A 24,390-nucleotide genomic window follows, 5' to 3' on the forward strand; every position below is an offset into this window, starting at 1 on the left:
AAATCCCTATTTTTCCCCCACTGTGTTCTTATTTCTTTTAAAGGGTTTTCAGAAATTGAAGTTCAGTTGGTTTAGTAGTTATATTTCTTCCTCATGCAGGCGGGTCAGACGTGCTGTTTGAGCAATGTATTTTGAACTGCAGGAGTAAATTCTTTTTTGTGTGTGTCCATTTCAGATAGTGGGGTCAGTCTAGAAAATGGAATATTTGTTGCTGCTCTTGTGCCCGGAAGCCCAGCTGCCAAAGAGGGTTCCCTTACTGTTGGAGACAGAATAATTGCTGTAAGTCTTAAGAAGTCATTCTCTTTTTTTTATTTTTTATTTATTTTAAAGTGTTATCATTGATGCTAGTCTTAAAGATCCCAGACTTTCCAGTTAATTTTTTACTTTCACTGTATTATACCCTTTTTGTATATTCACTAAATATTTATTATAAATTAATGTGTTTGTAGGCTGAGTAGTTAATATAACGTACAGATTATTTGCTACGCTTAGCTCATAAGAGAATTTTTGACAGAGGCACTGACTTACTCTTCACATTTGGCTTATATGTAATCATAATTGTGATTTTTATACTGAATAGGAAAGGTCAGTTCCAAAAAGACATCCCTTGGTTGGATGAAAGGTTTCTTGTCTTTTAAATTATGGTATCACAGATGTCATCCTTCTGGGGGGAAGTTTTTTCCTGTGTGCATTTGCAGCCTTAAATGACCTGTCTCATTTATAAACTCCTTTGAAACTGAAGGTGGTTACTGTGGTTGTACAAATGCATAGAGGCCAATGTAGTGAAAGAAGTGTTGCTACACTGTATCTCTGGGAGGAATAGGAAGATTGTAGTTAGGAGGCTTGTTTTTTTAGTGGAGAATGGAAAAAGACAGGACAAGGTCAACCAGACTTCAGTCATGTATAAATACAAAACTAGTGTTTTCCCTGTCTCAGAGATGCTACCTTAAGATGCACTCCACCTGCTACCTTTCATTTATGGATGTCTGTTGTGGTTTTTTTGTGTGTAGATCAATGGCATTGCACTAGATAATAAGTCGCTTACTGAATGTGAAGCTTTGCTACGAAACTGTAGGGATTCCCTTACCCTGTCACTGATGAAGGTGAGTAGGAGAAGCTAAGTTTGCAGAATTTTCTTGAACTTATGCAGAATCATTTTAGTTGTTCAGAGAAGAGTAAATGAAAGAAATGAATATATGATCATGGGAAAGTCTCTGCTAAAAATAAGACCATCCAGATGCATTTCACTGGTGGTACAGTCACTGAACAGTTATTTCCAATGTGAGGCTATTGTGGCATCTGGTAAAAAATGGACCTTGTTTTTATTGCTCTTGCTTCTTTTCCATTTGTTTGCTGGTCACATAAAATGATTCCTAGCACAATTGCTTCTTTCTTCTTGGTTTCTGCTTCAGAGCTGCAGCAGAAAGATATATGAAAGATAAACTGCCTCCTGACTGCAGAAAGGTTTGCTTTTAATCAGGAGGGAGTTGTGCAGAAAACGGATCTCAGGCTATCATGAAGATTAAGTACAAGGCTTTCTTCTTAAGGCTTATTGCTATAAAAATATGATTCTGTTTTGCTTATTGAGTTTACAATCCCATTATGCTGGGCCTGTCACACAGGTTTGTGAGTGATAATTTCAGCTCCAGAGAGCTTGAGGTTTTAAGAAAGTAAAAAGATGAAATATATGAGGGGAAATGGGCAATGAAAGATGACTTATTAGTGTCACTTAACAGAGGTGGAAGTAGAATGCAGGTCCCTTCACTGTCAGTTCAGTGCTTCTGCCACCATGTGGAGTTGCCCTTCTGGAATAGTTCTGAAAATGTTTCAAAAAATTCTTAACTTTGTTTTATCTGATGTTCTGTGCTTTGAATCTGTAAGATTTTATTAAACCTTTCCCAGCTGTATCTATACATGTCTTGGTGTATATTCAGGTATGGGTAAATTGAGGAGGCTAGAAAATGCCTCATACTAAACAGAAATCAGCCATAATAATAAGGTGATCACATGTGGTTTTTGTTTTAGGTTTTTCCTCAGAGTTCATCTTGGAGTGGTCAAAATATATTTGAAAATCTGAAGGATTCTGAAAAAATATCAAACTGTAGGGTTCACGCCACAGAGATACAAGCCCAAAATAAAAGAAATCTGAAACTCAACAGCTCAACCCAGACGGACATATTCAATCCAGACATCATGGATGGCAAGAAGGACCAGAGTGATCAGGGCAGCAGTTCATTTTGCGATCACAAAACTTTCGCTAATAACCCATTACGAGTAGACTCTCATAGGAACACAGTGCACAGTTGCCACAGTAATTCAGAACACAGTCTCAGCTCCTTCAGCCCAGAGACATATGGGGACCGGGGCTATGGAGCTGTTGACTTGGACAACAGGAGGCTGCCATATGAGCCTACAGGAGCTGACTGTATGGTGGTTGAGACCACATTTGACAAAGGACATGGAACTAAGCATAGTGGTGGTACCTGGCCAAAAGTCATGGTGAATATCTCCACAACAGAAACAGAAAAGTTCTCTGTGTACAAGAAGCCAAAACAAAGGAAATCTATCTTTGACCCTGATACTTTCAAAAGACCACCAACTCCTCCTAAACTGGAATACCTTTCCCCTAATCAGGTAACAGGCCATTCACCCCAGCCATCAAAAGCTGAAGTGACTTCAACTCCTCCAACTCCTCCAAAGAGAAGTGACTCTATCAAATTTAAGCATAAACAGCAGGCAAGCTCAGCATCAGAGTCTACGGTAACAACTGGTTCACCACCCACCAGCCCAGCCACTGCCCAAGCTCCAGTTTCCTTGGCACTTAAACAGGACTCTGCCACTCTCAAGGGGCGCAGCAGGAATGCTGGGCATTATTATCGGGAGGAGGGAATTGACTGCACTCATCTCTCTTCAAGAAAATCCTGTGAAGATGACATTGGCTTTCAAAGAGTTGAAGAGCCAGAGGTTAAAAGACCAAGGCCAAAATCAGCTCCTGCTCTAAGGCATAAAATGACCCCTATGCCCATTCCTAATCCTGCGCTTCAGGTAGAAGCTTGGTATATTGAAGCACAAAACTAGAAATGTTAAAATGTATTTTCAGTGTGGTTTTGGGTGCACAGTTACATACCATAACAGGAGAAGCATAGCCCGTCCTCAAAATCCAGGTCCCCTGAGAAGCTACCCCAAACTCATTTAGCACTTTGCAGTATCACAAAATACAAAATCATTTCATGAAGTTGCAGTATTTAACAGGCAGTGGTGGCTGCCAAACGGAATGATGGGGCTCCTTAGCAGCCACATCTTGGGTTTTAATGCTGCTTGTTGGAAGATCTGGGCTCTTTATTGTATGTTTTTGACAACCTAAAAAAACATAAATAAAAAGGCAGAGAGGCAGCTTTAGAAAAGCTGAAAATAGGACTTCAAGTTTTATGGAAGTCAGACTGGTTGCCCAGCTCACTGTACAAATTAATGGAAAAAGGTGTACCATTCAGTGTGTTGTTTTTTGTAAGTCTTTCTATGTGTCTAAATAATTTTGTAAATCTAATTTGAAATTCATAGGGTGTTAGGCACATTACACTGTAAAGATGGACGTTTTATGAGAATATGGTTCAATAATACAGCTCAAAATGAGAGTATAATTTGTTAGAACAAACAACTCTGCTGTGGAGATTGTGGGCCATGTCTTAACAGAATAGGTGGAAGAAAAGTTTTATGCTGTCTAGGAAGAACCACCTGTTTAGATGACTACATTATATAAAGTGGCATAATCAGTAATGTAGTTTCAGGTCTACTGCCTCAGATTTGCTCAGGTGGCAGACACAGTTTTGGTTTTGTTTTTTTTCCTCCCAACTAAAATCTGAAGTTTCAAAAAGTGTTATTTTTGCTTGTATATAATCACATCCTAATGACTTAGACTATCATATTCTTTGCCCGTACTTGTTTATACCTGGATCATCCCACCCTCTTCACAGAGTTTTAGAAAGAAAGAGACAGCAGAGCTGAATTGGAAGTAGTGCAAGGATTGGAGCTGTATTTTGCAAAAATACTGATATAAGAGAACAACTGGCGATTTTGTTTTGTCTTTTTTTGGCTGTTTCCATTGTATTTCTTTCATATTCCCTAACGTTTCTGGAGAAAAATAGTTACAGAGAGCTTTAAGCCTTTGTTATAGAAGCGTCCAGCAAATTCTGCATTATTGTTGTGGTTTAACCCCAGCTGGCAACTAAGCAGCATGCAGCCACTCGCTCACTTCCCCCCAGTAGTATGGGGGAAGAGCATTGAAAGGGTAGAAGTGAGAAAACTCATGGGTTGAGGTAAAAATTGTTTAATAATTGAAATAATAACTTAAATAATAATGATAATAATAGTGAAAATAAATGAAATTGCAATGAAAAGGAAGATAACAAAGAGAGAGAAATAAAACCCAAGACAGACAAGTGATGTAAGTGAAAACTGTTGCTCACCACCAACTGACTGATGCCCAGCTAGTCTCTGACCAGCAGCCCCCTGCTAACCTTCCCCCCAGCTTTATGTGCTGAGCATGATGTCATACGGTCTGTCATGTCCCTCTGGTCAGTTGGGGTCATCTGTCCCAGCTGTGTCCCCTCCCAACTCCTTGTGCCCCCCAGGCTGCTCGCTGGTGGGGTGGGGTGAGGAGCAGAAAAGCCCTTGGCTCTGGGTAAGCGCTGCTCAGCAGTAACTAAAACATCCCTCTGTGTTATCAACACTGCTTCCAGCACAAATCCAAAGCATAGCCCCATACCAGCTACTATGAAGAAAATTAACTCTATCCCAGCCAAAACCAGCACAGAAAATAACAGTAAAGCCTAAGAGTTTGATTTTGTAGCTGAAATTAGCAGATTTATTCTGAACAGGTCTGAAGAGCATTATGGCTAAGAGAAAGGTCATGATTTTTCATCAAGAACTGCACTGCAAGAAGCAAAGGAAGGCATATTCTAATGTCATCTCTTGGCACATATAACAAAACAAGATCAAGCTATTAAACACATTTGAATATGGGGTGTTTGTTTTATATAGAATATCAAGTTGATCCATTAGCACTAATAGCCCCATGCTTCGTTATAGTGCATTGTCGTGAGCATATACACTGTCCTGGTTGTAATTGTATTAATATTTCTATAGTGAGTGAAGTTTCCAGCTGTGACAGGGACACATGTAGTTGGGGACTTACATGTAAGAAATTTGTTAGCTGTTACAGAGGGTGTGTTTTTGGCACTCGCTATTTAAGAGACCAGAAAGGATAAACGTATTACACTTGGTTCTACGTACTGCCCAAGTGGTATTGCAGATATCACATAGGTGTTGGTTTGAGGTGAGGAAGAAAATTGTACAATAGAATTAAAAAGTAATAATTCTTGTTTTTTAAAAGTTACTTGATGTATTAGAACTTACGTTTCTAAGGTTAAATTAGGACTAGGTTCTGTGATTATTTTTTTTTTAATTATTTTTTTTCCCCTCCCCTTAATTTGTCTCCCGTTCTCCCAGAAAATAGGCTCAGCTTTGTAACTCTGAAATTGTTGACTGGAGAGCAGAAGTGATGTTGTGCCTCAAAATGTGGACACCATTCACTCTGAGAATTTCACTCGGGTGGAATCATCTTTGTGCATTACAGCTACATCAGGCTGTGTGACAGTGGTGTCCAGCCTGCATGTATTCATTACTGAAGTAGTGTTTATAATATCAAAGATATGTATATAGAGCATGCAGTGTAGTTTAATTTGTAGCCATATTGGGTGTTATCAGTTTCCTTAGTTGTGTATATACACACAGTTAAGGTTTTGTACTTTGATAAGTTGATAAATTTAAGAGAACTTTTGTCCCTGAGTAGTAGGTGGAACAATTACTAATTAACCCACAGTAGTGTTCAAGTATTGGTTCTAAGAAGGTACCTCTGCATTTTAGAGTCTTTGTGCTCTCAGTAACTTAATTTAATTATAATACTGCTATCATAAAAACTGTAAGTACCTTTTCAGTGATTCTTTTTCACTTCCTACATACTTCAATCTCATGTTTTGTGTTGTACGTTTCAAATGTATAAACTGTCTGTACCGAGCCCTGAACTTGCAGCTCTCTAGCATCACTGTCAGTAGCTGAGCTATTCTCATGTTTCTTAACTTATCGGTGTCTACTCGTTATGTACAGAACAGAAGTTGTGATGGTTCCAAAACCTGAATTGCTCTTAATGAGAGGTTGTTCCACACTTACTGAAAATACAGGCTTAGAGGAAAACACTTTCTGGCTTGTTAGCTAGGTCTTCTTTAGAAAACACTTGCAATAGTGGCTGAAATAACCATTAAAATGTCCTGTGAAAGCAGTATTTTAAAGGATAAACGTAACTAAATGCTGGGTGTTTTCTTGTGAAGGAAAGTATATTAGTTAGGTTGCAAACATTGGTCTAAAAGATTATGAAATAATAAAAAGGAATAACGGAGCAGGATGGAGGAAGAAAGGGTAGAAGCGAAGAGCATCATTGAAAGATAAAGGTGTAACAAGCATTGTGATGGTGAGCACATTCTGGAACAGATACTAGAAAGTTTGAAGTTGCTTACTGCCTACAAAGTTTGGCTATTTTGTTCTTCTGAATCTCCAACTTCCTGTAATCAAATTTCTGGTTTTGTAGGTGCAGAAGTATGCTCCAGCTAGTGAGGAGCATCTGTCTCCAGAGCTGCAGGAATGGGCACCATATTCACCAAAACGGTCTGCTAGGCACAGTGATGGCTTTGTGCCTGCTGCTTTATACGCTGGTGGCATGTCAGCAGGTGAGTAACAGAACTTGTAGTTACTTTCTAGGAATGCCCCAAGGAATTCGTCCATATTGGACAATATTGGGGATTAGTCATGATAAGAGCAGAACAAACATAACTCATAAAACATATTTCCATGGCTGCTTGTAATCTAAGCATGGGTCTGCTCAGCTTTCGGACTGTAAAGAAGTGAAACCTGTTTAAGAACCATGTAGGAAACTGAGCAACTCCTGGCTGAAGGATTTGTTTCATCAGTTTCTGTGCAGCAGAGTTGTGAATACACTAGTGGCGAACAAGGTGTAGCCTATGCTTTAGGAAGACATGTAAGATTTCCAACATTTTTGAAAGCGATCAGTAAATGGAGGCATCCCAGGCTTTAGCTGCTTAACTTCTGAAATACTTCTAAGGAAAAAGATCTGATGTTCAGAAGGTGCAACATAGTAAGTTCTGCCTTTTGAAAATCAAATGCTTGGAATATTTCAAGTTGAGTGCCCAAACTGGTTGTGATCTTAATCTAAATTAAAGTTTAAATGCCAACATGTTTGAGATACTAAGCTGCTGAAGACTGGACTAACAAGCAGCTCATGCAGAAATCAATATAATTGGGTAGAATAGAAAACAGTTAGCATGTTGTCTCAGTTGATCAAACAGTTGTTGGTATTGAAGTTCATGTTAGCAGGTTTTAAATTGGCACTAAATGGAGTGCTTTAGCAGCTAGAGTATCATATGCTAGTTGCTTTGAACTGGTTGAGAAGCATTTGGTAAACTTGTTGGCAGATGGATTATTCACTCTTTAGTGTAGCTACCTTCAGCAGTTGCATATGAAACTTGATTTTCAAATCAAGACAATATTGATTTTTATGAGTTTGCCCTCGATTCTTTGAAAAGCCCCAAACTCCTGCATGTTCTAGATATTATGGAAGACGTTCTTTTTGCTTGAAACCATGAGGAAGGTAATGACTTCTTGTCCTGGTTTTGGCTGGGATAGAGTTTATTTTCTTTCTAGTAGCTGGTATAGTGTTATGTTCTGGGTTCAGTATGAGAAGAATGTTGATAACACACTGATGTTTTCAGTTGTTGCGAAGTAGTGTTTTGACCAACTCAAGGATTTTTCAGCTTCTCATGCCCAGCCAGCAAGAAGGCTGGAGGGGCACAAGAAGTTGGGAGGGGACACAGCCAGGAGAGCTGACCCAAACTGGCCAAAGGGGTATTCCATACCATGTGATGTCATCCCCAGTATATAAACTGGGGGGAGTTGGCCAGGGGAGTGGGGGCAGATCGTTGCTTGGGAGCTAATTGGGCATTGGTTGGCAAGTGGTGAGCAATTGTATTGTGCATCACTTGTTTTGTATGTTCCAATTTTTTATTATTATTATTGTAATAATAATTACAGTATTTTATTACTATTTTATTACTATTATTATTCTTATTATAATTATTTTCTTCTTTTCTGTTCCATTAAACTGTCTTTATCTCAAGCCACATGTTTTACTTTTTTTCCCGGATTCCTTCCCCCATCCCAGTGGGTGGGGGAAGTGAGTGAGTGGCTGTGTGGTGCTTAGTTGCTGGCTGGGGTTAAACAACAACACCTGTGTATCTGGAGCAATCAATGGACAGCTTCAAACCCTGTTGTCCCAATGAATTTTCAGAATGTAAAGACATGCTCGAGAATAGCTCAGATCAAAGCAGCTTTTGCTCCTCTTTCTTTTACTCTTTCCTCTCTCTCTCCTTTGATGATGATATAGAAAAAGTATTAAAAGGTATTATTTCTAACTAAAAGCTTTATCTTGTCATGATACCTTTGCGTAATAACCCAATCAAGTCAAACCTACACTAGACAATACGATTGTATATCTTGAAATGTAAACAAGTTTTTGATACTGTATTCTATGCTACCAGCTCATTTAAGAGGAAATTGATAAGATCGACTTTGGTTGAGTACTGAAGGATGAGTGTACTTAAAAGAACAGCTTGAGTAATAAGTTTCATAAATAAATATTGAAATAGTATAATTTCAAGTCACAGAACACACTAGAAGTGGGAGGCTTCAAGGCAACAGAAGAGGAGCAAGAATCATTTTAGCTGCAGTCAGTTCAAGTACCAAATAAAAACTTGTGTTCCTGTCAGATGACTCTTCAGAGAGAAATGCAGAATTTTTGTTCCTGTATAAAAAAGTTTGATACTTAAAACCAGAGAAAATCTTTCAGTTACCAGTGCATATTAAAATGGTATACTGTGAACGACTTCATTTTTGGTAATACAATCCACTTTATTACTGACTCATTACAAAATTATAAACTAGATTTTAAATACGTAAGTACTGCTTAAAAGGTATCACATGGTGCTTAAAAATTATTAGCAAACAAATACATTATTATTTATAGATACATGTTCATACATGCAAATGTTGTAATAAATAATTATATAAATATTTAAATGTATTTAAAATCTGTAGCTTATATGCTAATAATGTTGGTAAGAACGTGATTTTATCATCTTAAGCAGGTACAGTACCAAGAAGCTTAGCACCCTGCCCTGCAGTAACTGCTGTCATGAGAAATCCAATCTATACTGCCTGGAGCCATAGAGTTCACACCAGCAATTGCCCATCAGTTGCCAGCCAAATATGTCATCAGCATCTGCATCCCAGGTGGTTTGAAATTTATAGCTCTTTAAATTTTTGTTTTTATTAGGATGAAATTGCTTCTGGTAGTTGTTTTATACAGTGCAGAGTGAAACACACTGCTGTTGTGTGTTATTTTGATCCAGAGTTCTCAAAACTATTATTGCATAGAAGTGATGTGCCAGTTGTTTTCATTTCTTTCAGTAACTGATGGTTTAGGTTTCCCTGTGCTCCACTGTCTGATATTGACAAAGACATGTATTTTTTTAATGAACTAATTTCTAATGTTCTAATGCCAAAACAAATAAAGCTTTCCCCCTTTTTTTTTTTTGTAGCCCTTTAGGCTATTTTTCCTCTGACTTCTCTTAGTTCATAAAATGATGGGAAATTGGGAAGTGGGAAGGAGAGGAGCATTCATTTTATTCAGTAACTCAGGGATAACCAAAATTTTTTGTAGGCCAGTTTGCTATTTGCTGAGGTGCTTTGCCCAGTTCTAACTGTTGCCCTATTCTCCTTTTCTTTTGCTGTAGTTCCCAGCATCAAGGTCGCCTGAGTTTGGACCTAAGTCATAAACACTCCAATGACTATTCTGAAAATTCACGTACAAGAGCATCTCATGGCTCAAATTCATTACCATCCAGTGCAAGACTTGGTAACTAGCTTTTCCAAATTATTTCCTGTGGGATTCCTACATATTGGAGACAAAGAATAAATGGAAAATTCCTTAAGTACATGTGTTATGGGATTGTCACAGCTAGCAAAGCCTAAAGGCTTCCTGTGTTCCTTTGCCTCATTTTTTGTGGTTTTATGACTAAAGATGTTCCCTGGAAGTAGCTGTGTTTTAATTCATTCTTTACAGTCTCTTTAAAATGCTGTGTGTGTGTGTGTGTGTGTGTGAGTGATTCTCCTTTCTGTGCCTGCTACTGTTTGAAAGTACCCTTATAAAGATGGGAGGCCCCCCCAAAGAATTTTTGAGGTTCAGTGAGGTGGAGAGAAGAAGAGAAAAGGAGAGAGTCCCTAGAACAAAAAAATCAAGGATGACTAATGGTGTAATGTGAATTGTATTGTTGGATAAGTTACACTTATGTTTACTTGATTGACATGTAAGATTGTTTATGCCTATCCTAGTAATACCAAAGTAAACGCATGCTTTGTAGCAATGACATTTTAACATTTTAGAATTTTTCAAATTTTTGTGTTTTTGCCTGTTTGTGTTCCTGTGTTCCATCAATGATTGGCAGTTGCATCTGAATAGAGCATGGCAGCTTTGTAACCACAGCAAAAAATGGCATAACAGTTTGCAACCAGTGTCAAAAAATTAAGTATTCATCCAAGCAGAATGTAACCAGAAAATTTTACATGCCTTTTGGAAAGTCCCATGGGTTCTTAGTAAACAGAGATGTTAGATTCTCACTCAGACTTCAAGTTAAGCTTCATTTGATTGAAAAATATTTTGAATGTTTTTCATACAAGAATGAACAGTTCTTATATACTGTATAGCTGCATTGTGCTCTGTTTATACTGGCTATGTAATCAAGACAATTTACTAGAAATATGATACATACAATATATATGAAGTTAATCATCAAGGCTTGTGCATAGATTCAAAGGCGATTTTAATGCTCATTGACGAAGTAGAATCTAAATAAACTTTTTTGTTCAATGTAGTTGTTTTTACTTTTGTCATTGTAATGTTTTCTTCTTGTAAAAATAGGTTCTTCTAGTAACTTGCAATACAGAACAGAACGAATTAAGATCCCTTTAACACCAAGATATCCAAGGTCCATGATGGGCTCTGACAGAGGTGAATTATTTCATAAGTAATTTTAGTTGTACTGTTTTCAGTATTACCAATCCAAAGCCTTTGCACTTGTTAAATCAGGTTGCACCAAAATCTAAATATGACAGTTTTATTAAGGCTACAAAATTTGCGTTTTGCCACAGAAAGGTAAAAAAAGGAAACTTTCTAATGAAAGTTGATTTTTCTGTTAGTTGACTCTAGGACATGGCACACCAAGAAAAAGTGCACAAAAAAAGTAAGAATAAGCATTGCTGTATGTTTTACAGTTGTAGTTTTCTTCTAGAATGATGTCTTAAAACAGTGAGATGACCTGCATTATTTTTTTGATTCTTTAAGTATTGCATATTATTGTATTACTGATTGTAAATCATATTTTGAAATGCAGTGAAAATATTTTAGTACTTCATTCAGAATTACTTGGTGGAGAATATTTAAAGACCTGATAAAAATACCAGTTGAAGTGCTGGAGAGCTGTAGGATTCAGAGCCCGATGACAGTAAATGGCAACTCTTTGCTGCCGTAATTATTCAAATGTTCTGTAGCCTTAATGGATTGTATGCAGTGGTTTTCCTAACTGGGCAAATACAATTCTTAAAAATGGCTTTCATTTGTGATTAGTAATTTGAGATTTATTTTCTGTAGCTTTTTCAGAGGAAGCAAACTGAATCTTTCTGTCAGGGCGCTTGTTCAGTAATTACTCAGGGAGGGCACAATTAGGGAAGAGATGCAAGGAAAGTCATGTCAAGGTTGTTTGAAACAGCAGAGCTTTCTTGTCTCTGTGTGTGATTCATGTTGGGGTTTTGTTGGTGTTTTCAGGTGTTTCATAATGTATCTGGTACCCAAAGGAAAGGGCAGTACATAAATATTATATGTGAAAATAAACCTACATATTAAATTTTTCTGTTACATCTCCTCTCCTGTTTTTTATTATTTTTCTTTTACTTTGCATTGCTAAGTGTTTTCAGACACGCATATGGTGTAGCTTGTCTGTAACATTCTCTCCTTGTTGAGAATGGCAGTAGTTGTAGGCACACTTACCAAGGACAGATTTGACATATAGTCATTAAGGACAGTAAGTTTACACTGTCTGAAATTAGTTACCTGGTCTCTCTAAGCTCCTTACATGGTTGATAGAGTGCTAGTGAACAGGCGGTCCTCTTTCTTGTCTCAGATGTGTATGGTGTCTTTCACTATGTCTGTGTAGACATACTCCAAGCTATGACCAATGCAGGATACTAAAACTCAACTACTGATTTTTCCATAGGCTCCTTGTCACACTCTGAATGTAGCAGTCCCAGCTTGATAACTCCTCCACAGTCACCTCTTAACTTGGAAACGTCTTCCTTCGCCAGCAGCCAGTCTCAGAACTCCCTTTCTACATTACCGAGGATTTCCATTAGCCCAGTATCTATTGGAGAACGTAGAAAAGATAGGTAAGGTCTCCATGTTATTTGTTTTTAATACAAATATGTCTGAGGAAATCTTGTACATTTGTTTATTGGGCTGAAGGAATGTGAACATTAATTTAAATGACAAAGATGCAGGCGCAGAGGTGCATCTTGGGTCCTGTTACTCGACGGTTGTTTTTTTCTTTACAAAGTACGTAAGAGATCTTTGTGTGCATTTTTCCTGCAAAACTGAAGAGTAGTTTCTTGATTTTAGGAAATTAAGGAATTTCATATGTGTTTTATTTCTTCCATGTTAGATTAACGGCCACACAAAATAAGAGCAGTCTAAATTGGAATACACCCTTTCAGCTGAACTGCCTCAGATGCTTGTTTGCGATAGGCTTGTTCTGTACTCTGGAAAACTAAATAAAATGAAGACTTAGTAACATCTGATAGCTAAATATCAGGTGCTTTAGCATTGTAGAACGTGTGTTCTAACCACTGTGCCTTGATTCAGTTTAGCCAGATAACATGAAAAATTGAGGGCATAACTGTGCAGGAATGTATCCATATGTACAGATGCAATTTTACTACTGTGACTGATCCCTTTGGCTGTACGTGGACAGCTGCTAGCAATAACATTAAGTATATGTGTAGCTACTTCCAGAATTTGAACCTGATATGATAGCTTTCCTAAAAACATGAGCTTTTTGTTCTAACAGCTTTCTATATCTCACGATGAATATTTTCAAGATATGTTGTTTATGGTATCAGTCTTGGACATCTGATTTCATTTTTTCATATATTCCGTCTAGCTAGATCATGATAAAGTTTGCATGAATTCAAAGCATTGAATAGTAAGACACAAATCTGAATCAGGCTTTTATTTATAGTAAGGCAGCCAAATGCCGTTCTGGCAGTGTAAAGGAGCTATGATGTGTTGGAATAGATTACATTTATGTGGACTTCAAGACCCCTTTGTATTGCTTGATTTATGTAAAAGGATTGACCATAAAAAATGTGAATGATAAAGTAATAAGGATATTCTGTATTCTAAGTTTTCTGGTAGTAATAAAAAGTTATTCATAAAAAGTTATGCGAAACTTTTGTTTAAAGAATCGGTGACTAAGTTATTGTAGTAAATCTAGAATGTATATTGTGTACAAAGGACAGTGTTACTTTGAAAGGGAATCTAAAGAGGTTTTTGTGAAATTTCATTCTTCCTTCAGTGTGACTTTTGTACTATGTGTACTCAATTTGTGTTCTCATATAAACGTTCCTCTTAATTGTCACTTGCAAATTCAAAGTCAGAATTTCTTTTCTCTTTCACATGACTAATGATGTATGATGTTCAGCTGAAAAAGCTAGGTTTTCGATACCCCTATAACTTTGTATCTCTGAGCACAAGATAAATGTTCTGATCTTAGGGAAATAAGTATTTCTGTTAATATTGTTCAGATGATTGAAGTACAGTCAGGTTCCATTCCCTTTGCTCTTGCTGTGCATATATATAAATCGTAGTCTAAATTGACTTTCTAAAAAGAATGTAATGCTAAGTTTTGTTTTTATTTTTTTTAAAAGCAAAATAAAAACCTAACACACACAAACAGTTCTTAATTTAGGAAAGTAGCTAAGTTAAGTATATCCCAAGAAAATGTTTTAAGATGCCTAGATAGCATTTTAAATGGTTATTTGGACTTAATTCTTTCTGTTCCCCACAAAATACAAGTAACTCGCTTGGCCTTTCCGCAGACAAAAATAATAATAATACAGATGAAAACAAAAATCAATGTTTCTGTTTGTTCTGTTGATTTTAATTTAAATGAAAATTAAAAGATCTGATCAATTAAGACTTTTTTCTAATCAGTCTTTAGTGGCAGGCAGTCTGAATGTTATAGAAGAGTGCGCTTCACTTGATTTTAATAACACTGCTTACCAAGTAAGACACCTTTTAATGTTATTGTTCTGTTTCACTTTATTATTGATTCTCTACTACATGCATTACTAGTTATCTTTCATTTCGTATTTACTAGAATTCTAAGATATGATCCTGTGCAATTTTATATGGGTTTGATTCTTTCTTATTCCAATCCAAAACAAAGAAACAAAACAAATTTTAAAATGCATGTGGTAGATGGAAAAGCAGAAAGGTACAATAAATAAAGTTCAGAAAGATGTAATTTTAGTTTTTAATGACTTAGTATGTCTTGATAAATCTTGTGGTACTGAGAAGCTTCATATAACAACATGGTTTACATGCTCATAATGAGTTAAAAGAAAAAGTTCAGGAATTGCAGTTTTCTGGGAGTTAGCACAGTTTAGTTAAGATATGCTACATACAAAAAATGTGGGCTTCAGTTTAAGTTTGCTGGTAGTAAACTACCTTATCTTCATTACATTGGTAGACAAGCTCTGAGTGATGTTGATGTTATAAGATTACTGGGTTCCGGAGTTGCATTCATATCAGCAGCCAGTTTTTATCTTTTATGCATTAATAAGCTGGCAAGCTATTATGCCCCTGCTGCAGAAGGCTACCGAATAGTTACCTTCCAAGGCTGTGGCCATAAGCATAACTTATGATGTCCTCTTCCCTCTGCCCCCAACCCCAAGTTCTACTCATTCCAAAAATACCTTTTCTAAGCCTGGCTCACATTAGTAGCAGTGAGTGAGGTCCAGTTAACTCATTTTGTCTCTGAACAGCACAATTAAAATTGTTTAAGCAGTTGGCACAATTTAGAGAATGCCTATATGATAAAATGAAGTGTTAGGAAAGAAAACACTCTAATGCAGTCAAATATAGTATAAAGCTATTAAAATAAAAAATACACCACACCTGGTACCCAAGCTGTTTCACTCAGAACAAGCTCAGCTGTTAATATCTGGTGATGCCTTTTGCTGTGTTGGATACTAATAGTAATATGAACCAGCACTTTTTAGGAGGCTACTGTTTGTTTACCCACACCATGAAGGGACCAGCCCTGTTTGTACAGCTGGATACATCCTAACTGTGGGGGGAGGAAAGGGGAATGTATCCAGGTTTTCTTTTGTATAAGCCGTTCTCTTGTTATGCTACTTAGTACTACTGTGTGTCTTTTTCTAAGTGTTCTTTTCTTCTCAAATCTTCTACGTCTTTCAGATATCTGTTCCGTAATAGGTCTTTTCTGAGAATCCCTGTGGCTCCTAGGCCTAGGTTCTCATCACTAAGGAGTTTGAGGTTGGCCTGATATAAGGTTGTCCTTCTCGAGCAGTATCGCGCACTTTGTGCTATTTTACATGTTTGGATAATTGCTCTGAGGAGAATTTGCATGGTAATTGTAATGCTACCATGCAAACTGCTGTCCTAATGGCTTGAGTTTGCAACTGCTTAATTTTCATTGCTAATTTATGTTTCCCTGCATACAAATGTGAAATCTGATATTTGTGCATTGTTGTCCTTTGGTTTACCACCTTATTTATGATGTTTATTTTCACTGGCAATAAAGACTCCCAGCATTTATATTTGTGACATACCTTTCTGGAATATGTTTTGTAAATTACATGTTATATACAGTGGTTCAATTACTTTTATATAATATGCATCTGGAAGCTTCTTTCCTTCCAACTTCACCACCATCCTGTTTATAATTCATATTTACCATAATGTTTTAGAGAAGTCATGTAACTGGTATACATTTACTTCTGCCACTGTATGTTGCATGGTGTTAAAGGAATGCATTTAAGGCAGTTGACAGTAAATTTTTTTAAAGTAACTGTTTAAAACTATTTTATTATTACAGTTCAGACAGACATAAAGTATTGCATGTAACTTTGACATTGTGATGGTTCAAGTGCAATTTTGTCCAAATCAGTTTTAACTATCTCCTCTAAAAGGCCCTACATGGAAGAGCCACGTCATGTTAAAGTGCAGAAGGGTTCTGAGCCACTAGGGATTTCCATTGTGAGCGGAGAAAATGGTGGAATATTTGTCTCTAAAGTAACAGGTGGGAGCATTGCCCATCAAGCTGGCCTTGAGTATGGTGATCAGTTACTAGAGGTAATTGTTTACTTATTATTCCTATGGCTTAATGAATCAGTTCAAATGACTCCAGCCATAACTGCCTTCCCCAAAAGAGTATCTTGTGAAAGCTTGTTTGCTGTGAAAGGTAGCAAAGGGTACTCTGTATTGTACTGTTCTGGTAATTATGATTGTTGTGACTTTTTGTCAGGCTTTATCATAAAATAACGTCTTTTGATGGTAGATCTGCATTGCCTCTTATATAGATATAATTACGTTTTGAGCTAGCTAGTTTTGGTACTTAAAACAATATAGTCTCAACACCATACTCTTCCTGACAAGGTGAGTAAATACTCAAGCAGCTGGCTTGTACCGAGTTTCATGCTGCTGTTGCTGTGCCATATCCTTGCCTGAGATACCTGGTTTAAAAAATACTCAGGTAGGCTTTAGATTAGCTACAGTCATGTTTTTTGCCTACACTGTTAGACAAACATGTGGAGGAGCATTTTGTAAAGTACAGAACTGCGTTGTAAATGTTAGATCTGTTCATGCTTGTGTATGTTAAAGCATCTTCTGTTGCACAATGTATGGATGACACTACAATGGACCTGAATGGATCATGGATCTGAATTTATCTTTAAATCCTGAATTTATTCAGATTGGTGATCTGAACCAACTTGTATTTAATCAGAGATATCAAATCATAACACAGCTCAGAATACATATGTCTTTCAATAGTAAAATATTTTTGAACTAATGGTCATGTTACCAAATGTTTTAAAATTACAGTGATTCTTTCCAAGGAGTAAACCTTAGGAATCATTATATAGCAGCATTTCCATCCTCTTACTTACCCCAGTGGAAATAAGTTAGCATGTAGACATTAAACTAATTAGGAGACTGAAAGAGTGATTTTGCTAGTTTCAATCTGAAAACTTGACATCCCTGTTTGTGCATCTTTCCCATAGTTTAATGGAATAAATTTGAGAAATGCTACAGAGCAACAGGCTCGACTAATCATTGGACAACAGTGTGACACCATTACTATTCTGGCTCAGTATAACCCACATATGTATCAGCTTGGCAATCATTCACGATCAAGGTAAGGCTGGCTAGACTTTGAAAAAACTGCTCTCTGGTCCATGCAGTTATTTAACTAATAGATAACTTCTCTACAGGTAATGTGTTTGCAAACATCAGCATATTTGTGCTGGTAAGAAGTGTGATTGCTTAGAAAAGTAACGTGTGAATACATGATTGTCAAACAGAAAAGAAAAGTGCTTGATGCATCTACTATATTTTCTTTCTTATTTGGGCATAAATCCTTAGATACATTAAACTAAAACCAAAGATGGCTTCTTCCTAGGATTATGAGATTCTAGTACTTCAAATCAACTTTAATTTTTTTTTTCCAGTTGGAGTTTCCAAAAAATTAGAGAAGTGAAATTATTAGTGAAATTATCCATCCCATTTTGATGCATGATCACACTTCAAAACTGGGCTTTATCTTTCTTTTAGACTTATGGTGAACATATGTTATTTGGCATGCTGTTTGGGGTTTTTTTCCTTACTTTATCCTTAATTTGTAGCCAAATTAAAAACTTTGTCTTCATGCGAAATATTTGGCATTGGTAAAACACTAATCCCCCAGTCATTGTTCTTTTTTTTTTTCTTTCTTTTTTTTTCTCTCTTAGTTCTCGCCTAGAACCTGTGAGTAATCATTCCACCCCTCAAGGCAGTGGAGCTGCCACACCTGACAATCATTCCGTAATTGATACTGTGAGTGAACAGGATGAAGGAACAATGACACCCCCATCCAAACAAACCACGCCAACTACAAGTCCCCGGAATTCCTTAAGGTAGAGAGTAAAATTTTTGCCTTAAGGAAAAAAAAAATGGTCAGGGTGGATGTGAAGGGTATTAAAAACCAAAGTGTACTTCTGTGAATGCTGTGTCTGGTTGAAATAAGTCAGCAGAGAAGTTAAGTGGATCCCAGGATAAAGGTACATGTTTTCAGACTGGTTTTGAAAGACAGGGTCTGCAAGGAATGAAGAAAATTTACTACAAGATGGGTGAAGTTAAGAAGGTCTGCAAGGAACATGATGTTTGTCTTACAAGACTGTATCTGTAGGTGACCTATTTTGAGTAATAATTATGTAAATATATCTTCTTCACATGGCTAGTTGATTGTATGTAATGCAGGGTTTTAAATTTAAATGCATATGTTTTTTCTCCCTGTCAAAAGAGGCCCTGTGGACACAAACAAAAGGACCCCTGAACCTAGAACTGTTGTTGTTAAAAAATCCCAAGTGGATCTTGGGATCCAGATATGTGGTGGAAACCTGTATGGAATATTTGTCTCAGATGTAGATGATGATAGCCCAGCAAAAGGATCTGATGGACTAGTCTTGGGTGACATGATACTTGAGGTAAGCTATTAAGAAAAGTGTGCAGCATACTGACAAAATGTCTAGGACAGTATAAAGAGGGAGTTGTACAAAGAATTGTGCTGTCTCACAATGGGAGATGCTCTGTGAACGTTGAGTTCCTGCCACAAAACCTGGATAACAATGGTGAGAATACGTAACCTTCATTCTGGCTGCAACACATGAAGAGCTGGATGGTGTGGACCTGGAGAACTACCACTGTTGAGAACACAAGTTGCCCACAAGTTTGAAGGACTACTCTACGTCCACTTGGACTTATGAACACCTGCTCTCTTCATGTAAATAGGAAGCCTTGAATCCAATTGCTGTACATAGGAGAAAGGCAAGGATATGAAAGATACTGCAAAACAGAGAAAAATATTGATCTTATCACTATGAAATTCTAATGAGAGTTTAGAGAAGGCTGTGCAATATGTCTTTGACTCTGCTTTCTATACCTGAAACAAGAAAATTTATCTATTTGGCAGGACTGTTAAGATGATAAACACGTGTGTGTGTGAGCTTTTCAGGTACAACTTTGTGTTGATACTGTCTGAGCACTGAGACTCTCCCATTGTGCCTCTAGTATCCAGATGGAGATTTTGCTTTCTAATTGTGTTTCTGACTTCCCTCAGACCACTTGCTTTCCCTAAAAATATTAAATTTTTTCCAGTGTGAATTTTATGATTCTCAGCTTACACTTTGAAAACTATTTAAAGAAGTGGAGACTCTCTCTCACAGTGCATGTCTGCTCAGATCACTTGGGTATTTTGTTTTCCATCCCCTTGACTCAGTCTCCTGCTAGACATCCTAAGGTGCAAAGCGTGCTAGGGTCAAGTGGCAAGATTTACTTGCGTATAGAGCCTGCTAGTGGGAAAAACAAACTCGTTTTGCATGTTTTTCAAGCTCACCTGATTCTGTTACCTGTTAAGATACAATTTCACACCTAAGGGTTTCTGTGTTTTGTGTTTTGCAGTACGGTTCCATTGATATGCGAAATAAAACAGCTGAGGAAGCTTATCTTGAAATGTTGAAGCCTGGAGAAAACATCAAAATAAAGACCCAGTACAGAATAGAAGAGTTTAATAAGATAAAAGAACTTCCTGGAGATGGATTCTACATCAGGTATTTGAGCGCGACTGGGGGTGATGGCATGACTGTTAGGATAGTGCGCTGACCATCATGAGAGAGATAGTATCAGCTTTGCCACGTTTTTCAAACTCCAAGTTTAGTAATTTATCCCAGCTAGTCTCTGACAGTGGGTACACAATCTGTAACATAGTAAGTCTGCATGTTTTGCTATAAACTTGTGTGCTCTTGAAATGTGGAGTGTGCCACTAATCTGTTAACTTTTTTCAAAATAAGTATGCATGTTCTTCCCTTGAGTTGGTGGAGATCAGTTGCAGAGCCTGTTTATGTCTTCCTTTCCAGAGCACTTTATGACCGTCTGCCAGAGGTAGAACAGGATTTAAGCTTTAAGAAGGATGACATATTGTATGTTGATGACACTCTACCACAGGGAAACTTTGGTTGCTGGATGGCTTGGCAGCTAGACGAGAATGCTCAGAAGCTGGAAAGAGGACAGATTCCAAGTAAATATATGTGAGTGACCTCGGTTACAGTATTTTATCTTATAGTCTTTAAAAGTCTGATGAGTGAGATGTGGTATAAAAGACTTGTTTGCTTCTGGTTTTTTTCTGGGATATACTAATTCTTAGACATGTCATTTTAGGGATGGCATATTTTAATAATATTGAATTAAATATATTGCTCTATCAAGTTGTTTCTAATGCTACTAAATAGTAAACTAGAAATGGAAATGATACATAGACCAGTGTTGTAATCGATAATACAGTAACAAAAGTGAGAGTATCCACAGCAAAAATGTCCTTGAATCCAAGGTTATCACAGTCGTTCTTGGGAAGCATCAGTGTTTTTAACTATCTGTGGACAGCAACATTACTGTAAGACGGTGTATCCACTGCAGTCTCATAATGTTGATAGTTGAGTATGCAGAAACTAAATTTTTACATTGTTACTGAAATCACATAACTTATCACTTGATTATTAAATATTTTTTTTTCATTTTAAGATTACTGGTTTTCTGGTTTCCTTTTCTTTTATTAGTCTTCTCTCCATGTCATAACTCAAAATTCATCCTGACAATGGGACAATGGTACTATGTGGAATGTGTGGAAGTACAATATATACATGCAGACCCATATACATCATTGCTGGGCTTGTTACTGAAAGATGAATAGTAAAACCAACTACATTTTACATGTATTATGTGGCCAAAATATTTGTGCTCATATAAAATAAAACTGCATAAAATAAAACTGTTATTTTGGATTGCTAGTAAGTTATTTGTAAGGATGAATATAACATGCAGCTTCACAGAAAGAATGGGATCTTCATTTCTGTGCAAGGCTGACTTTACTGGCAAGTAGGTGCATACTGCTGCTTCTGCCTTGGAGAATTTTGCCCTACCTGTCAGAGTGGTCACCCTCTGTGCCATGCTGCTATTTACATTACAAGAATCCTGAAGAAATTATGGTAGTGTATGAGGTTTTCAGATGCTTATTATTGGATTTATGTTAACATTTGTTTCTGGTTAATTTTCTGTGATGAAGATATTTGGCCTAAGGCTTGAGATGAGCATTTCCAGTGTCTTTCAGAAGCAGTGGTGATACTGTTTGTAGGAAAAATTCAGAAAGATAAGTTTAAATACCAACCATTTAGTCTGTTTCATTATAGGATGGATCAAGAATTCTACAGGAGACACAGCATGTCTGAGGCTAAAGATGAAAACAGCTCATCTAAGACATTGTCAGCAGCAGCACGGAGGTCATTCTTCAGGAGAAAGCATAAACACAAGCGAAGTGGTTCCAAAGATGGAAAGGATTTACTGGCTCTTGATACAATCAGTACAGACTCAATTCCTTTCTTGGATGGCAAGTACCTTTGTTAGTTACACTTGGGAGGGGGTTGCCTTTCCTTCTCTTTGATTTTTATATAGCTGCAGCATGATACAAAGAATAATGTTGCTTTCTGGTTGGTCTGAATATAAATGGTGATCATATGTCCCATCATGTACATTACTTTTAATAACAATTTATTTTTTTTATTAAATAACAAGCCAGCATGTTTCAAGCTAATTTTTTTTTTGGTACTTTATTACTAGATCTCTATTAGCTTTAATTTTCATTTGCAGAGGGAGATTGCTTTTTGTTGCATAGTTTTGATCTTCCTTTCAACTATTTAATTTCTGTCCAGGTTGCTTAGTCTAGACAGAAATCCTGGGCACCACTCAAAACTCCTTGCTTCCATTTTTTCACTCCTCTACAAAAATCATGTTGCTTACTATGCTTGCTTCCATGGAAGAGCACAACAAACCAAACCAGAGAGGATAAAATAGGAATGATTGGTTTTTAAAGTTTGGTGGGGCTAGGGGGAAGAATCAACAGGTTGAATTAGAAAAACATCTGTTTTAAGCTGTAAAGTTGAGAAAATCGCAATAATGTCTAGTGAGTATTTGTTGTCTTTCTCAAGGCCCTTATCCTGTGCAAGGGAGTTGTTTTCATAATTACTGTTAGGGTGCTTCTGCTTATCTGAGGAAAGCTAGGAAAATAATTTATACTTTTATAAGTAAATCTTCTCTGTGTGTAGATTCTGCAAGTCTGGCATACCAGCGTGTACAGAAAGTGGACTGTACCTCTCCTAGGCCTGTCCTTATTCTAGGACCTTTACTTGATGCTGTGAAAGACATGTTGGTCAAAGAATCCCCTGGAAAATTTTGCAGATGTCCTCTTGGTAAGTATGCAAATATAACCAATTTATTCTTGCTTAGAATACATGATAGTAACATTTATATAAGTGAATTAAATGGTAGCACAAACATGGGAAAAAACCCCAAGAATCTGAATTTGCAAACATTGTTTTCATTAGCCTTGTTCTGTGCCTAAGGAATGGTAATGAAAGTGGATCTTTTCTGGTTCTATGAAACAGAGGTTATGAAAGCTTCCCAACAAGCCATTGAGCGGGGTGTGAAGGATTGTCTGTTTATTGATTATAAACGGAGGAGTGGACATTTTGATGTGACAACTGTAGCTTCAATAAAAGAGATAACAGAAAAGGTGAGTCACTTTTAATGCTGTAGTTCTTTGTACAATTTGCAATATATGGTCATACTATGTTAGGGGGATGCAAATTATGTTAGTGTTGTTCTCCATTAAGGTATTCAGAGAATTGTTCCCCAGGCTGCTGAGTAAAATAAAAGTTACCTTGCTTTGGCATGTAACTGTTTAAAGGGTTATTTCATGCAAGCTCACCTTTGTAGAAACTAGGAATGTCCATATTCTTTTACAGTATTATTAAAGTTAGAAATTATTTTCTTAGAGTCCATAGATTTCAACCCATACCCCATCAAACGAGGATTTAGGTTTTTTAACTATTCCATTTAATGCAGTCATATAGAACATAAATATCATAGTAGTCTTGGAGACAGATGTTAATTAAAATCTGTACATGCTTATAGTTTTCTGTCAAACAATGCAGAAAGTCTTACTACTTTAATGCTTGTATTTGCTTATGACTTCTGAAAGAGAAAATGAATATATAAATTTGGAAAAAATGTATATATTTCAATCTGAGTTTTCATTTCATTAGTTCTTCAAGTATTTTTATTTCTATCAATGCATGTTTTTGGTACTATGAATGGAATTTCTTGCAGTTCTTCATCTTCTGTCTTTTGTTATAAATCCTTTGGGTACAAATTGCTCAGTAGCCCCAAAATGCTAAATGTGTAGCGAAATTCTGTTGGGTTGCTATGATTTAAGTAGGGGAAAAAATGGGGGATTTGCATGTGTGCTTGTGCTCTTTAACTGAATGAGTGTTTTGCATTTACATTTGATCTTAGGATTGTCATTGTCTGCTTGACATCGCTCCTCATGCCATCGAACGGCTCCACAGTGTTCATATCTACCCTATTGTAATTTTTATTCGCTACAAAAATGCTAAACAAATCAAGTAAGTCTGTGAGGGGTATAGTTCAGGGATGTTTATTTTAGCTTAAAATGAGCTTGTTACCTTTATTGTTTCTTTCATCTTAGTCATCTTAAATCTCTTTAAAATGTGGACATTAAACCGCTGTGAGGTAAATGGTCTTAACTTCATTTTGTTGCATGGCAATTAAATGAATCTTTCAAAGAAATCAAACAATATTGACTAAACTGTATGTACTCCAGGAGGCACTCAGATCTTTCCTGCTCACTTTTGTATTAAAACGTAAGACAGATATGGGTGAGATCCATTGAGGATTAAGTGGTGACTGTGACACACAGCTGTTCTTCATCATCTTGTCTGGGCCAAGTATGTGGATGCAGGGCCACCTGA

The 24,390-nt window shown here is 36.9% G+C and overlaps 1 protein-coding gene across 4 annotated transcripts in view; it reads left to right on the plus strand.

Moving 5' to 3' along the window:
- Nucleotides 1–24,390, plus strand: part of DLG5 (discs large MAGUK scaffold protein 5) — a 113,156-nt gene that overhangs the window by 82,976 nt on the left and 5,790 nt on the right. Inside the window, exons 14-32 of one of the 4 annotated variants that reach the window (XM_049810021.1) lie at nt 176–279; nt 1,011–1,103; nt 2,026–3,045; nt 6,641–6,779; nt 9,267–9,414; nt 9,918–10,039; nt 11,102–11,191; nt 12,453–12,621; nt 15,713–15,790; nt 16,447–16,609; nt 17,539–17,672; nt 18,265–18,429; nt 18,816–18,999; nt 19,973–20,121; nt 20,428–20,598; nt 21,754–21,950; nt 22,666–22,809; nt 23,005–23,132; nt 23,915–24,024. In XM_049810021.1, the coding sequence (XP_049665978.1) occupies nt 176–279; nt 1,011–1,103; nt 2,026–3,045; nt 6,641–6,779; nt 9,267–9,414; nt 9,918–10,039; nt 11,102–11,191; nt 12,453–12,621; nt 15,713–15,790; nt 16,447–16,609; nt 17,539–17,672; nt 18,265–18,429; nt 18,816–18,999; nt 19,973–20,121; nt 20,428–20,598; nt 21,754–21,950; nt 22,666–22,809; nt 23,005–23,132; nt 23,915–24,024 (3,508 nt within the window). The remainder of the gene's footprint in view (nt 1–175; nt 280–1,010; nt 1,104–2,025; nt 3,046–6,640; nt 6,780–9,266; nt 9,415–9,917; nt 10,040–11,101; nt 11,192–12,452; nt 12,622–15,712; nt 15,791–16,446; nt 16,610–17,538; nt 17,673–18,264; nt 18,430–18,815; nt 19,000–19,972; nt 20,122–20,427; nt 20,599–21,753; nt 21,951–22,665; nt 22,810–23,004; nt 23,133–23,914; nt 24,025–24,390) is intronic. The other 3 variants (XM_049810022.1, XM_049810023.1, XM_049810024.1) reach the window with 3 other exon arrangements.

Source organism: Accipiter gentilis, chromosome 9 (assembly GCF_929443795.1).
Source record: "Accipiter gentilis chromosome 9, bAccGen1.1, whole genome shotgun sequence".
In the NCBI taxonomy this organism is placed as follows: Eukaryota; Metazoa; Chordata; class Aves; order Accipitriformes; family Accipitridae; genus Astur; species Astur gentilis.